This window comes from Heptranchias perlo, chromosome 7 (genome assembly GCF_035084215.1).
Source record: "Heptranchias perlo isolate sHepPer1 chromosome 7, sHepPer1.hap1, whole genome shotgun sequence".
Lineage (NCBI taxonomy): Eukaryota > Metazoa > Chordata > Chondrichthyes > Hexanchiformes > Hexanchidae > Heptranchias > Heptranchias perlo.
Window position 1 is genome coordinate 10,943,422 of NC_090331.1, and position 16,772 is coordinate 10,960,193.

General features: G+C 46.8%; 1 protein-coding gene across 1 annotated transcript in view; it reads left to right on the top strand.

Annotated features, from left to right (window-relative positions):
• Positions 1 to 15,821, top strand: part of adcy5 (adenylate cyclase 5) — a 442,325-nt gene extending 426,504 nt beyond the window's left edge. Inside the window, exon 21 of the mRNA XM_067987067.1 lies at positions 13,754 to 15,821. Within this exon, the coding sequence (XP_067843168.1) occupies positions 13,754 to 13,882 (129 nt within the window). The 3' untranslated portion in view covers positions 13,883 to 15,821. The remainder of the gene's footprint in view (positions 1 to 13,753) is intronic.
• The last annotated feature ends 951 nt before the right edge of the window (positions 15,822 to 16,772 follow it).

Consider the following 16,772-nt stretch of genomic DNA (forward strand, 5'->3'; position numbering starts at 1 on the left):
GAGTATTCCATCACACTCCTGACTTGTGCCTTGTAGATGGTGGAAAGGCTTTGGGGAGTCTGGAGGAATGTCACTTGTTGCAGAATACCCAGCCTCTGACCTGCTCTTGTAGCCACTGTATTTATGTGGCTGGTCCAGTTAAGTTTCTGGTCAGTGGTGACTCCCAGGATGTTGATGGTGGGGGATTCGGCGATGGTAATGCTGTTGAATGTCAAGGGGAGGTGGTTAGACTCTCTCTTCTTGGAAGTGGTCATTGCCTGGCACTTGTCTGGCACGAATGTTATTTGCCACTTATCAGCCCAAGCCTGGATGTTGTCCAGGTCTTGCTGCATGCGGGCTCGGACTGCTTCATTATCTGAGGGGTTGCAAATGGAACTGAACACTATGCAATCATCAACGAACATCCCCATTTCTGACCTTATGATGGAGGAAAGGTCATTGATGAAGCAGCTGAAGATGGTTGGGCCTAGGACACTGCCCTGAGGAACTCCTGCAGCAATGTCCTGGGGCTGAGATGATTGGCCTCCAACAACCACTACCATCTTCCTTTGTGCTAGGTATGAGTCGAATTACTAAAGCGGTAGATTGGGGTTTATACTAAAAAGTGGGAGGGGGAGGGGGAGGGTAAGGGTAAATTTATAAATCTAAAGAGAAAAGTCAAGGCCGTAGAGCAGTGTAGCGATTTGGGTAAAGATAAGCAGAGTGTGACAGGAAGAGAGTTTAACGGTAATAGTGTATAAGGTCAAATCAGCGATAAATAGTAAAATGTTAAAATTAAAGGCGCTTTATCTAAATGCACAAAGCATTTGGAACAAGATAGATGAATTAATGGCACAAATAGAGATAAATGGGTTTGACCTAGTAGCCATTACTGAGACATGGTTGCAAGGTGACCAAGGTTGGGAACTAAATATTCCAGGGTATTTGATTTTTTGAAAAGACAGGCTGAATGGAACAGGAGTTGGGGGGGGGGGGTGGTGGAGGGGGTAGCCCTGATATTAAGGATGAGATAAAGGACAGTTGTGAGAAAGGATCTTGGCTCAGAAGTTCAGGAAGTAGAATTAGCATGGGTGGAGATAAGAAATAACAAGGGGCAGAAAACACCGATGGGAATAGTTTATCGGCCCCCTAACAGTAGTAGTTATATTGTTGGACAGAGTATTAATCAAGAAATAAGAGGAGCTGGTGACAAAGGTAATACAATAATCGTGGGGGACTTTAATTTTCATTTAGACTGGGCCAATCAAATTGGCAAAAGTAGTTTGGAGGACGAGTGCGTAGAATGCATGCGAGACAGTTTCCTAGAACAATGCATTGTGGAACCAACCAGGGAACAGGCTATCTTGTGTAATGAGACAGGGTTAATTAGTAATCTCATAGTAAAGGATCCTCTGGGGAACAATGATCATAATATGATGAATTTCTTATTGAGTTCGAGAGTGACATACTTTAAGTCCGAAACTAGAATCTTAAACTTAAACAAAGCCAATTATATAGGTATGAGGGGCAAGTTGGCTCAGGTTGATTGGGAAAGTAGATTAAAAGATATGACAGTAGATAAGCAATGGCGAACAATTAAAGAAATATTTCACAATTCTCAACGATTATGCACCCCACTAGTTACAGCCTGCCAACTTGAGAATGACCCTACTCTCTATTTTCTCTCCGTTAACCAATCCTCTATCCATGCTAATATATTGCCCCCAACCCCATGAGCCCTTATCTTGTGTAGCAGTCTTTTGTGTGACACCTTATCGAATGTCTTTTGAAAATCCAAATATACTACATCCACTGGTTCCCCTTTACCTATCTTGCTAGTTACATCCTCAAAAAACTCCAGTAGATATGTCCATAAGACCATAAGAAATAGGAGTAGGCCATTCAGCCCCTCGAGCCTGCTCCGCCATTCAATGAGATCATGGCTGATCTGATTTTTATCTCAACTCCACTTTCCTGCCTTTTCCCCATATCTAACTCAGCCTTGAATGTATTCAATGACTCAGCCTCCACAGCTTTTTGGGGTAAAGAATTCCAAAGATTCACGACCCTCTGGGAGAAGAAATTCCTCCTCATTTCCATCTTAAACGGGTGACCCCTTATTCTGAGACTATGCCCCCTAGTTTTAGATTCCCCCATGAGGGGTAACATCCTCTCAGCATCTACCCTATCGAGTCCCCTCAGAATCTTGTATGTTTCAATAAGATCTCCTCTCAGTCTTCTAAACTCCAATGAGTATAGACCCAACCTGTTCAATCTTTTCTCATAAGGCAACCCTTCCATACCCGGAATTAACCTAGTGAACCTTCTCTGAACTGCCTCCAATGCAAGTATATCCCTCCTTAAATAAGGGCACCAGAACTATACGCAGTACTCCAGGTGTGGTCTCACCAGCACCCTGTACAGTTGTAGCATGACTTCCCCCTAGAAATAAAGGCCAATATTCCGTTTGCCTTCTGGATTACCTGCTGCACCTGTATGTTGACTGTGTTTCATGTACGAGGACACCCAGATCCCTCTGTACTACAGCATTTTGTAGTATTTCTCCATTCAAATAATATTTTGCTTTTTTATTTTTCCTCCCAAAGTAGATGACTTCACATTTTCCCACATTATATTCCATCTGCCAAATTTTTGCCCTTTCGCTTACCCTGTCAATATCCCTTTGCAGACACTTTGTGTCCTCATTGCAGCTTGCTTTTCCACCTATCTTTGTATCATCAGCAAATTTGGCCACAAGACACTCTGTTCCTTCATCCAAGTCATTGATATATATATTGTAAATAATTGAGGCCCCAGCACTGAGCCCTGCGGCACCCCACTAGTTACAGATTGCCATTTTGAAAATGGCCCTTTTATCCCGACTCTTTGTTTTCTGTTAGTTAGCCAATCCTCTATCCATGCCAGTATATTACCCCCAACACCATGAGCCCTTATCTTGTGTAGCAATCTTTTGTGTGCCACCTTATCGAACGCCTTTTGGAAATCCAAATATACTGCATCCATTGGTTCCCCTTTATCCACCCTGCCTGTTACTTCCTCAAAGAACTCTAATAAATTTGTCAGACACGATTTCCCCTTCACAAAACCATGTTGACTCTCCTTGATTGTATTATGAGTCTCCAAATATCCTGCTACTACTTCCTTAATAATGGATTCTAGCATTTTCCCAATGACAGATATTTGGCTAACTGGTCTATAGTTACCTGCTTTCTGTCTCACTCCCTTCTTGAATAGGGGTGTTATGTTTGCGGTTTTCCAATCCGCTGGGACCTTTCCAGAATTTAGTGAATTCTGGAAGATTACAACCAATGCATCCACTATCTCTGTAGCCACTTCCTTTAAGACCCTCGGATACAAGCCATCAGGTCCAGGGGACTTGTCAGCCATTAGACCCATTAGTTTACCCAGTACTTTTTCTCTGGTGATAGTGATTGTTTTTAGATCCTCCATCCTCTTTGCCCCTTGATTTTCTACTATTGTTGGTATATTATTCGTGTCTTCTACTATGAAGACAGATACAAAATATCTGTTCAATTCCTCTGCCATTTCCTTGTTTTCCATTATTATTTCCCCAGTCTCATCCTCTAAAGGGACCAATGTAAAGCTACCCTCTTCCTTTTTACATACTTGTCGAAGCTTTTACTGTCAGTTTTTATATTTCTTGCTAGTTTACTCTCAATTTATTTTCTCCCTCTTTATTATTCTTTTAGTCATCCTTTGCTGGTTTTTAAAGTTTTCCCAATCTTCGGGCTTACCAGTAATCTTTGCCATGTTGTACGCTTTTTCTTTTAACCTGATACCATCCTTTACTTCCTTAGTTAGCCATGGTTGGTTCACTCTTTTTGTGGAGTCTTTCCTCCTCAAGGGGATATATTTTTGTTGCGAGTCATAAAATATCTTTTTAAATGTTTGCCACTGCTTATCCACCATCATACCATCTAATCTGTTTACCCAGTCCACTTTAGCCAATTCCGCCCTCATTCCTTTATAATTGCCCTTATTTAAGTTTAATACAGTAGTTTCAGACCCAAGATCCTCGCTCTCAAACTGGATGTGAAATTCTATCATGTTATGATCACTGCTTCCCAACGGATCCTTTACTTTGAGATCATTAATTAATCCGGTTTCATTACCCATTACCAGATCCAAAATGGCCTGTTCCCTGGTTGGTTCCCGATGTATTGGTCTAAGAAACAGTCCCTAATACAATCTATGAACTCCTCAGGGCTATTTTTGCCAATTTGATTTGTCCAATCTATGTGAAAGTTAAAATTGCCCATGATTATTGCATTACCTTTTTTACAACCACCCCCCCTTATTTCCTGATTTATATTTTGCCCTACAGTGTAGCCACTGTTAGGGGGCCCATATACTATTTCCACCAGTGATTTCTTTCCCTTGCTATTTCTTACCTCCACCCAAATTGATTCGACATCTTGGTTTTCTGAGCCAAGATCATTTCTCACTATTATACCAATTTCATCCTTTATTAACAGAGCTACCCCACCACCTTTACCTTTTTTCCTATCCTTCCGAAATGTTAAATAACCCTGAATATTTAGCTCCCAACCTTGGTCACCTTGCAACCACGTCTCTGTAATGGCCACGAGATCATACCCATTTGTTTCTATTTGTGCCGTCAATTCATCTATCTTATTACGAATGCTGCGCACATTCAGATAAAGAACCTTTAATTTTGTCTTTTTTACCATTCTTTCCTACCGCAGCCCCATTCGCTAGTGCACTCTTATGTTTGTACGCTCTGTCCCTTCCTGACACATTCTGTTTATCATCACCCCCATCACTTTCCTGTACTACTTCCTTGTCTTTTCTCTTTATCAATCTAAACTTCGCCCCACCTGAGCCCTCCCCCACTCTATTTAGTTTAAAGCCTTCTCTACCGCCCTCGTTATTCGGTTTGCCAGAACACTGGTCCCAGCATGGTTCAGGTGAAGCCCGTCCCAACGGAACAGCTCCCTCTTTCCCCAGTACTGGTGCCAGTGCCCCATGAATCAAAACCCACTTCTCCCACACCAATCTTTGAGCCGTGCATTCATCGCTCTGATCTGATTTACCCTGTGCCAATTTGCTCATGGCTCAGTTAATAATCCAGAGATTATCACCTTTGTGGTTCTGCTTTTTAATTTAGTCCCCAGCTGCTCAAACTCCCTCAGCAGATCCTCTTTCTTAGTCCTACCTATGTCACTGGTACCTACGTGGACCACGACAACTGGATCCTCCCCCTCCCATTCCAAGTTTCTCTCCAGCCCTGAGGAGATGTCCTTAACCCTGGCACCAAGTAGGCAACACAGCCTTCGGGACTCTCGCTCTTGGCTGCAGAGAACAGTGTCTATCCCTCTAACTATACTGTCGCCTACTACAACCACATTCCTTTTTACTCCCCCCACTTGAATGGCCCCCTGAACCACGGTGCCGTGGCCAGTTTGCTCATCCTCCCCGCAGTCCCTGCACTCGTCCACAAGGGCTGCAAGAACCTCATATCTGTTGGACAAGTGCAGGGACTGAGGCTCCTGCAATGTGACCTCCTGGATCCCCATACCTGCCTCACTCGCAGTCACACCCTCCTGTCCCTGACCACGTGCCAATTCTACAGTATTTAGTCTAAGAAGCGTGACTGCCTCCTGGATCAAAGTGTCCAGGTAACTTTCTCCCTCCCTGATGCCTCGCAATGTCTGCAGCTCGGACTCCAGCTCCTCAACTCGGAGCCGAAGTTCCTCGAGCTGCAGACACTTACCCCAGATGTAATCGCCCTGGACAAAACTGTCCAGTAGCTCCCACATATTGCAGCTGCAACACATCTCCTGCCCTGTCATAACTATTTTATTTATTTAATTGATTACTACAAGGCCAATCAAATTATTTTTAGGTTGAACCAAGTACTGGCCTTGTTTAATTTATTAAATTAAGTTTAGATTTTTTTTTAATATGTAGTTTTATGCGATAAGTTACTGAGCCCACAGTCCTAAGAAAGAAGAAAACAGAAGAGACACTCACCACCAACCACCTACCTGCCCAACCTGTGAAGTCACACTGCAGTTTTGTTTTGTTGTTGCTGTGACCCGCTCTCGGTACGCCCCTCCCCCGCTCTCGGTACGCCCCTCCCCCGCTCTCGGTACGCCCCTCCTCCGCTCTCGGTACGCCCCTCCCCCGCTCTCGGTACGCCCCTCCCCCGCTCTCGGTACGCCCCTCCTCCGCTCTCGGTACGCCCCTCCTCCGCTCTCGGTACGCCCCTCCCCCGCTCTCGGTACGCCCCTCCTCCGCTCTCGGTACGCCCCCCCCCGCTCTCGGTACGCCCCTCCCCCGCTCTCGGTACGCCCCTCCTCCGCTCTCGGTACGCCCCTCCCCCGCTCTCGGTACGCCCCTCCTCCGCTCTCGGTACGCTCCTCCCCCGCTCTCGATACGCTCCTCCTCCCCTCTCGGTACGCCCCTCCTCCGCTCTCGGTACGCCCCTCCCCCGCTCTCGTTACGCCCCTCCCCTCTCGGTACGCTCCTCCTCCCCTCTCGGTACGCCCCTCCCCCCCTCTCGGTACGCCCCTCCCCCCCTCTCGGTACGCCCCTCCCCCCCTCTCGGTACGCCCCTCCTCCCCTCTCGGTACGCCCCTCCTCCGCTGTCTAAACAAATGCACCTCACCCCTTACTGCACCGAATCCCCTCACTCCCCAAATTCCCAGTTTATGGACTCTGTCAATAGCTGCTGCTTCATGCATTAGCAAAACCCTTCTGAATTTATGTTAGCTGGAATGCCAATCACCTGAGTCAGCCCCAGCTGACAGTAGATTACCAGTGCTAACCAGTCACCTAATTAACTAGGTGACCAACTGCCACTTCAGGTTGCTTGTTTACCACTAACCTGAAAACTGCAAGTTAAGATTAAATTTAAGTTAAATGCTTGATGCCAAACTTAGTCAAATTTTACATAAAGATCAACCCTTAAAAATCCCCTCATTCACCAAATTCCCAATTATAGACTCTGTCGAAACCAGACTCCGTCGATAGCTGCTACTCCGTGCTCCCTCACTCAAACACGATTTCCCTTTCATAAAACCATGTTGACTTTGTCTAATCATATTATGATTTTCTAAGCACCCCATTGCCACGTCCTTAATAATGGATTCCAGCATTTTCCCGACAACTGATGTCAGGCTAACTGGCCTGTAGTTCCCTGTTTTCTCTCTCCCTCCTTTCTTGAATAGCGGAGTTACATTTGCTACCTTCCAATCCACTGGGGCCGTTCTAGAATCTAGGGAATTTTGGAAGATCACAACCAATGCATCCACTATCTCTGCAGCCACCTCTTTTAGAACCCTAGGATGTAGGCCATCAGGTCCAGGGGATTTGTCGGCTTTTAGTCCCATTAATTTCTTCAGTACTTTTTCTTTACAAATTTTAACTACTTTAAGTTCCTCACTCTCAGTCCCTTGGTTCCCCACGATTTCCAGTATGTTTTTTTGTGTCTTCTACGTGAAGACAGATACAAAATATTTGTTTAATGTCTCTGCCATTTCCTTATTCCCCATTATAATTTCTCCTGTCTCAGCCTCTAAGGGACCCATGTTTACTTTTGCTACTCTCTTCCTTTTTACATACTTGTAGAAGCTCTTACAATCTGATTTTATATTTCTTGCTAGTTTACTTTCATATTCCATTTTTTTCCCTCTTTATCAATTTTTTGGTCATCCTTTGCTGGTTTCTAAAACTCTCCCAATCATCAGGCTTACTACTCTTCTTGGCAACATTATAAGCCTCTTCTTTTAATCTAAACCATCCTTAACTTCTTTAGTTAGCCACGGGTGGATCACTTTTCCCGTGGGGTTTTTATTCCTCAATGGAATGTATATTCGTTGAGAATTCTGAAATATTTCTTTAAATGTTCACCACTGCTTTTCTACCATCATATCTTTTAATCCAATTTCCCAATCAACCTTAGCCAACTCGCCCCTCATACCTAAGTAATTGGCTTTGTTTACGTTTGAGACTCTAGTTTCGGACTTAAGTATGTCACTCTCGAACTCAATGTGAAATTCTATCATATTATGATCCCTCAGCCCCAAAGGATCCCTTACTATGAGATTACTAATTAACCCTGCCTCATTACACAAGACAAGATCTAAAATGGCCTGTTCCCTGGTTGGTCCCACAACGTATTGTTCTAGGAAACTGTCTCGAATGCATTCCATGAACTCGTCCTCCAAACTACCTTTGCCAATTTGATTTGCCCAGTCTATATGAAGATTAAAGTCCCCCACGATTATTGCACTACCTTAAAGTTCTACAAATCTTCTCCTTGACCCAAAAAAAGGCAATTAATCAAAGCACCAGAATACCTGTCCATCCCCATATCTCCATCTTTTACCCTTGACTAGTTGCTTTTCACAGCTGGCATTTAATTGGTCACAGCATTGCGTTCCATTAAGTATTTGATCTTCTCTGTCCGTAGTATCCCAACAACTTTCAGTGCCATCCTGTTTCTATGTAAGGAGTCGTACAACACCAGGTTATAGTCCAACAGCTTTATTTGAAATCACAAGCTTTCGGAGCTTTGCTCCTTCGTCAGGTGAAGTGAAGAGTTACATAAAGGCACAGCATATATAGTCAGAGAACAATGCCTGGTGATTACAGATAATCTTTCTAACTGCCCGTTATCACACCTCGGCAGAGAGATAATCACAGCAATCAAAGGAGTGAATGGTGTTCAAACAGGTTAAGTCAGGGAAACATTACATCCAAGAATACTGAGGTGCGGTCACAAGGGGTCAAATGTAGCAGATGCTGGGGTTTGTATTAAAAACAGATAACTTTTTTTTTGCTGGAAATCGCAGCAGGTCCGGCTGCCTCTGTGTATGGAGAACAAGCCAACTACGACTTGAGTCTGGATGACTCTACGTCAGGTGGGGTTACGTGTAGCGTGACATGAACCCAAGATCCCGGTTGAGGCCGTCCTCATGGGTGTGGAACTTGGCTATCAATTTCTGCTCGACGATTTTGCGTTGTCGTGTGTCTCGAAGGCCGCCTCGGAGAACGCTTATCTGAAGATCGGTGGCTGAATGTCCTTGACTGCTGAAGTGTTCCCCGACTGGGAGGGAACCAAAGATACACAAAGCCAACACACCCGGATGTCCTATCGTATCAGGCAACGGAACCCTGTGTGAGAACCTCTCTGGATACGTCGAGGGCATCCTGAAACCCATTGTACAGGGAACCCCCAGCTTCTGTCACGACACTACAGACTTCCTACAAAAACTCAGCACCCACGGACCAGTTGAACCAGGAACACTCCTCACCACGATGGACGTCTCGGCACTCGACACCAGCATCCCCCACGATGACGGCATCGCTGCAACAGCCTCAGTACTCAACACCAACAACAGCCAATCTCCAGACGCCATCCTACAACTCATCCGCTTCATCCTGAATCACAATGTCTTCACCTTCGACAACCAGTTCTTTATCCAAACACACGGAACAGCCATGGGGACCAAATTCGCACCCCAATACGCCAACATTTTCATGCACAAGTTCGAGCAGGACTTCTTCACTGCACAGGACCTCCAACCAACGCTATACACCAGATACATCGACGACATTTTCTTCCTATGGACCCACGGCGAAGAATCACTGAAGAGACTACATGATAACATCAACAAGTTCCATCCCACCATCAAACTCACCATGGACTACTCCTCAGAATCGGTTTCTTTCTTGGACACACAAATCTCCATCAAAGACGGGCAGCTCAGCACCTCACTCTACCGCAAGCCCACGGACAACCTCACGATGCTCCACTTTTCTAGCTTCCACCCCAACCACGTCAAAGAGGCCATCCCCTATGGACAGGCCCTACGAATACACAGGATCTGCTCAGACGAGGAGGAACGCGATGGACACCTACAGACGCTGAAAGATGCCCTCGTAAGAACGGGATATGACGCTCAACTCGTCGATCGACAGTTCCAACGGGCCACAGCGAAAAATCGCATAGACCTCCTCAGAAGACAAACACGGGACACAACCAACAGAGTACCCTTCGTCGTCCAGTACTTCCCCGGAGCGGAGAAACTACGCCATGTTCTCCGCAGCCTTCAACATGTCATCGATGACGACAAACACCTCGCTAAGGCCATCCCCACGCCTCCACTACTCGCCTTCAAACAGCCACCCAACCTCAAACAGACCATCGTTCGCAGCAAATTACCCAGTTTTCAGGAGAACAGCGACCACGAAAGCACACAACCCTGCCACAGCAACCTCTGCAAGACATGCCAGATCATCGCCACAGATACCACCATCACTCGAGAGGACACCACCCACCAGGTACATGGTTCATACTCCTGTGACTCGGCCAACGTTGTCTACCTCATACGTTGCAGGAAAGGATGCCCCGGAGCATGGTACATTGGCGAGACCATGCAGACGCTGCGACAACAGATGAACGGACACCGCACAACAATCGCCAGGCAGGAGGGTTCCCTCCCAGTCGGGGAACACTTCAGCAGTCAAGGACATTCAGCCTCTGATCTTCGGGTAAGCGTTCTCCGAGGCGGCCTTCGAGACACATGACAACGCAAAATCGTCGAGCAGAAATTGATAGCCAAGTTCCGCACCCATGAGGACGGCCTCAACCGGGATCTTGGGTTCATGTCACGTTACACGTAACCCCACCTGACGTAGAGTCATCCAGACTCAAGTCGTAGTTGGCTTGTTCTCCATACACAGATGCGGCCGGACCTGCTGTGATTTCCAGCAAAAAAAAGTTATCTGTTTTTAATACAAACCCCAGCATCTGCTACATTTGACCCCTTGTGACCCCACCTCAGTATTCTTGGATGTAATGTTTCCCTGACTAACCTGTTTGAACACCATTCACTCCTTTGATTGCTGTGATTATCTCTCTGCCGAGGTGTGATAATGGGCAGTTAGAAAGATTATCTGTAATCATCAGGCATTGTTCTCTGACTATATATGCTGTGCCTATATGCATCTCTTCACTTCACCTGACGAAGGAGCAAAGCTCCGAAAGCTTGTGATTTCAAATAAAGCTGTTGGACTATAACCTGGTGTTGTGCGACTCCTAACATTTGTTCACCCCAGTCCATCACCGGCATCTCCACATCGTCCTGTTTCTAACCAGCTATGTTACCAGTTCCTGTTTTGGATCAACATTGTCAATCAATGTTGTTCTAACTGTTTTCACCGGGAGTCCACTCCACATGTTCACCACTCAAATGAGGAGTCAAAGGATTTAGTTTTTGTTCATCTAATCCTAGTTACTTTTAACAAATTTTTGTAATTTCACAGGGTACGGCAGTGTAGTGGTTATATTACTGGACTAGTAATCCAGAGGCCTGGACTACTAATCCGGTAGAGTGTGAGATCAAAATCCCAGCACAGCCGTTTGAATTCAGTCAATAAAATAATCAGTAAAAGTGACCAAGAAGCTGTCGGATTGTCATAAAAACCCAACTGGCTCATTAATGCCCTTCAGGGGAGGAAACCTGCCGTCCTTACCCAGTCTAGCCTAAATGTGACTCCCATCCCACACCAACGTGGTTGACTCTTAACTGCCCTCTGAAGTGGCCTAGCAAGCCACTCAACTAAGGACAGCTAGAGATGGGCAATAAATGCCGGCCTTGCCAGTGACACCCACATCCCGAGATTGAATACGTGCCCATCTTTCCTGCAACTCCATGTTTGAGTTCCTCCAATCAGGTTTCCACCCCTGCCACAGTATGAATCGGCCCCTTATCAAAGTCACAAATGACATCCTAAGTAACTGTGATGATGGGAAACTATCCGTCCTCATCCTTCTCGACCTGTCTGCAGCCTTCAACACAGTTGACAATGCCTCTCCTCCGTCATCCAGCTGGGTGGGACTGGGCTCGCCTGGTTCCATTCTTATCTATCCAGTCGTAGCCAGAGAATCACCTGCAATGGCTTCTCTTCCCGCTCCCGCACCGTTAGCTCTGGAGTCCCCCCATGGATCCATCCTTGGCCCCCTCCTATTTCTCATCTACATGCTGCCCCTCGGCGACATCATCCGAAAACACAAAATCAGATTCCACGTGTACGCTGACGACACCCAGCTCTACCTCACCACCACCTCCCTCGACCCCTCCACTGACTCTCATTTGTCATATTGCTTGTCCGACGTCCATAACTGGATGAGCAAAAATTTCCTCCAACTAAATATTGGGAAGACCAAAGCCATTGTCTTTAGTTCCCCCCCCCACAAACTCCATTCCCTAGCCACCGACTCCATCACTCTCCCTGGCCACTGTCTGAAGCTGAACCAAACCGTTTTCACAACCTCGGCGACCTATTTGACCCTGAGATGAGCTTCTGACCACATACCCGCTCCATCACCAAGACCGCCTACTTCCACCTCTGTAACATCATCTGCCCCTGCCTCAGCTCATCTGCTGCTGAAACCCTCATCTATGCCTTTTTACCTCTAGACTGGACTATTTCAATGCTCTCCTGGCCGACCTCCCATCTTTCACCCTCCATAAACTTGAGCTCATCCATAATTCTGCTGCCCGTATCCTAACTAGCACCAAGTCCCGTTCTCCCATCACCCCCTGTGCTCACTGACCTACACTGGCTCCCAGTCCGGGAATGCCTCGATTTTAAAATTCTCATCCTTGTTTTCAAATCCCTCCATGGCCTCGCCCCTCCCCATCTCTCTAACCTCTTCCAGCCCTACTACCCTCCGAGATCTCTGCGCTCCTCCAATTCTTGCCTCTTGCACATCTCGGATTTTGATTGCTCCACCATTGGCGGCCGTGCCTTCAGCTGCCTAGGCCTTAAGCTCTGGAATTCCATCCCTAAACCTCTCCACCTCTCGACCTCTCTCTCCTCCTTTAAGACGCTCCTTAAAACCTACCTCTTTGACTAAGCTTTTGGTCGTCACCTGTCCTAATATCTCCTTACGTGGCACGGTGTCAAATTTTGTTTGATAATCGCTCCTGTGAAGCACCTTGGGACGTTTTACTATGTTAAAGGCGCTATATAAATGCAAGTTGCTGTTTTTGTTGAATAAAGAAGAAGAAAAATTCTTCAAAAGCAAAATGCTGGCAATACATAGTAGAGGCGTCATATCTAAAAGGAGAAAAGAGAGGTTTCGGGTAGAGTCCCTTCATCAGAACCGTGGCTCAGTGGGGAACACTCTCACCTTTGAGTCAGAAGGTTGTGGGTTCAAGTCCCACTCCAGAGACTTGGGTATATAATTTAGGCTGCCACTCCAGTGCAGTACTGAGGGAGTGCTGCGCTGTCGGAGGTGCCGTCTTTCGGATGAGATATTAAACCGAGGCCCCGACTGCCCTCTCAGGTGGACGTAAAAGATCCCATGGCACTGCTTTGATCACATCACAAGAGCAGGGGAGTTCTCCCTGGTGGCCTGACCAACATTCCTCACTAAAACAGATTATCTCATTGCTGTTTGTGGGATCTTGCTGTGTGCAAATTGGCTGCTGTGTTTCCTATGTTACAACAGTGACTACACTTCAAAAGTCCTTCATTGGCTGTAAAGCCCTTTGGGACGTCCCGAGGTGGTGAAAGGCACGATATAAATGCAAGTTCTTTCTTTATACACAAAACGTTAATTTGACTTTGCGGTTACTCACGGGCCTGCTGTGTATTTACAGCAGTTAATATTTTTTATTTTAGATTTCCAGTTTTGTTTTTAACCTTATCATCTTCTGTGGTCCTTTAACTCGGGGCTTTGCTATCTTCTCAGGTGACTACGGATATGTACCAGGTCCTGTCAGCTGAAAGCTATCACTTGGAATACCGGGGAGTCGTCAAGGTCAAGGGCAAGGGGGAGATGAGTACGTATTTCCTGAACGAGGGGCCAGACGGCAGTTAACAATGACGAGCACAGAAAACAAAAAAAAAAAACTATGGTCGTCAAACCCTCTGAAATCTTGTGCCGTACTCGTGGTGCCGATGGTCGGACTGAGGATGTGCAATGTTAGAACCACTGCTGAGTGACATTCTCACCCCCAACAGGACAAACACCAGGCGGAGAGAGAGAACTTTCCTCATCGAAAACAAACCCAGAAGACCAAATACCAATGGCACAAAACCGTGCCGGCTCTGACCAACATAGAATCGAATTGGATAATTGTCCCCCCTCCTATCACTTCTAATGTTCCACAACCAAAGAATACATGTTGAAAAGTAAAGTGTTCTGGAGACTTGGTGTGCCTGAAACGACGACACAGACTCACACTTATATACACATACATACACAGACAGGCGCGCACACACACACACACTCACACAGACATGCACACACACACACACAGACATGCACACACACAGACATACAAACACACACACACCAACACGCACACACACAACCAACACGCACACACTCACACAGACATGCACACACACACACACACACATACATACACACATAGACACACCAACATGCACACACACACAGACATGCACACACAGACATACGCACATACACACACCAACACGCACATACACACGCACACACACAGACAAGCGCGCACGCACACACACACAGACAGATGCACACACACACACACAGACGGACACACACAAACACACACAAACATGTGCGCACACACAGACACACACACTCACATAGAGACAGACAGACATGAGCACACACACACACACACACACACACACACACAGACAGGCACACATGCGCGCACACACAGGCACAATCACACACAGAACCGCACACACACGTGAGGCCCTAAGGGGTGAAACTTGGAACCAGCACAAATTTTAGATGGGCGACCGCGGCGGCAGATTGCGGGTGGCCCATCTTTATTGTCACGTGCCCGCGGGCACAGGGATGCTGTCTGTACCATTGTGGCGTCACTGGGGCACCCGCCGTGAATGGGCGCCGCCGAGTTAAAATAAGACCAGGACTCATTCCCGCCGCCCTGCGAGCCCGCAGTGCAGGGCAGTGCCCACGGAGCGCGGGTCAACCGGGCCGGCGGGCGGGCGGGCGGATGATTAACTTGACGGCGTGGCTCCGCGCTTCTCCTTAACGGACTGCAAGCGTCCGCTGCTTCACGATCGGGGGTCCACAGCCTGTGAATTTACAGTCGGGATTAAGAGTTGGATCCGTTCTACCCGTCGGCCTGATGTGTGTGAAAATGGGAGAACCTTTAAACGCTCTTCCTACTGCCCCTTCCCTTCCCACACCTGCTCCCCGGAGCGGGGTGAGGGGGAAGGGGGGGGGTGCAGAAATTAAACTTTCAAAATCTAACACTTGTTCGTTTTATCTTGTAATATTACAACCGCGGATTTAGCAGAGCACTAGGATTCTATATTTTGTAAGATAATAGCGGATGCTAAGTACACCAGTGTATATTATTCTGATGTATTAGTTGCCATTAAGAGCACCAAGTGCAGCCCCCTCTCTGTGTAATACACACTCGCGTTCCCGGTCACGCATTACTCTTGATTTGCAAAATGGCTTCATTGCATGGAGGTCCGAGGGCCTGTTTACCCCCCGCCCCCCGCCCCCCGCCCCGACCCCATATTCCTCTCTTCATTTCTTAAAACAATATCTGATCCACGGTCGCTGCACTTCACTATTGCAAGTTACTGTTTGAGTAGCCGGTGAGCAGAGAACGTTTAGTGAACAGAGAGGGTCATTTATGGGTCTCTGGCTGCTGGAGCGTAATTGGTAAGATATATAAACTTTTGTGATTTATAAGAGGGAAATGCACACACTTTTTTTTAATCCACATCTTGCAGACGTTATGGTAATTTCCCATGGAAATTGAAATGTGTTCAATAACTTACTGAAGAGTATTAAACAAATATTGCTTCACTGGCAAGGTGTCCTGTGTGTCGTTTGTCAGATGTCTCCGGATCAGGATTAGGGATCAATAAGGAAAAAAACTTGCCAATGCTGTTCTGTTGCAAGGTTTAACCCAAAATGTTACCCAGTCTTTCTTGTTCGGGTGATCTGGAACACATTGTACATTTCCAGAACTTCTGATTCCAAGTGTCTTCTGCCTACTTCAATTTCCCTCACTCTCTCCTCTTACTGATGTTGATTAGAGAGCGTCAGCCTAGATTTTGTGCTCACGTCTCCGGAGTAGGACTTGAACCCACAATCTGCTGATTCAGAGGTGAGAGTGCTACCCAACTGACACCGCTGAATGATGAGAGGCTTCCGCCATTGCTTCCCATGTCCCGTTGCTGAAATCTACACCATGTTTGGGGCACAGTGCTTGTGGTGGCAATGCAACTGTGGGCATTGGCATTCTTCCTCCGTCCCTGAGGAGTTCGTCCACATCTACTCCCAACAGCTTATGGACGCGGGAGGCTCAATCTACCACCTCTTGCCACGCTCGCTGAACATTGTGGCAAGGAGAGGAAGGTGGAGCGATTAAAATCGGGGATGCGCAAGAGGCCAGAATTGGAGGAGCGCAGAGATCTCGGAGATAGGGATGGGGCGAGGCCATGGAGGGATTTGAAAACAAGGATGAGAATTTTAAAATCGAGGAGTTGCCGTTAAAAGGGTGGTGTTCCAGTGTGGGAGGCTGATTGACAATCGAGAATCATTCATTCTGTTAACGAAGAGCCTGTTCACTTTCCAATTTGACGTGGGAGGCGGAGCGCTGTGGGGAAGGACATGTCGGGCGACCAATGTGTGGGGGCGGGGCAGTTGGGTCACGCGATGTTACCTCCAGGAATATGTCCAACCAGAGTTGGCAACCCTACAGTCGGATCTATTTAAATGACCATGG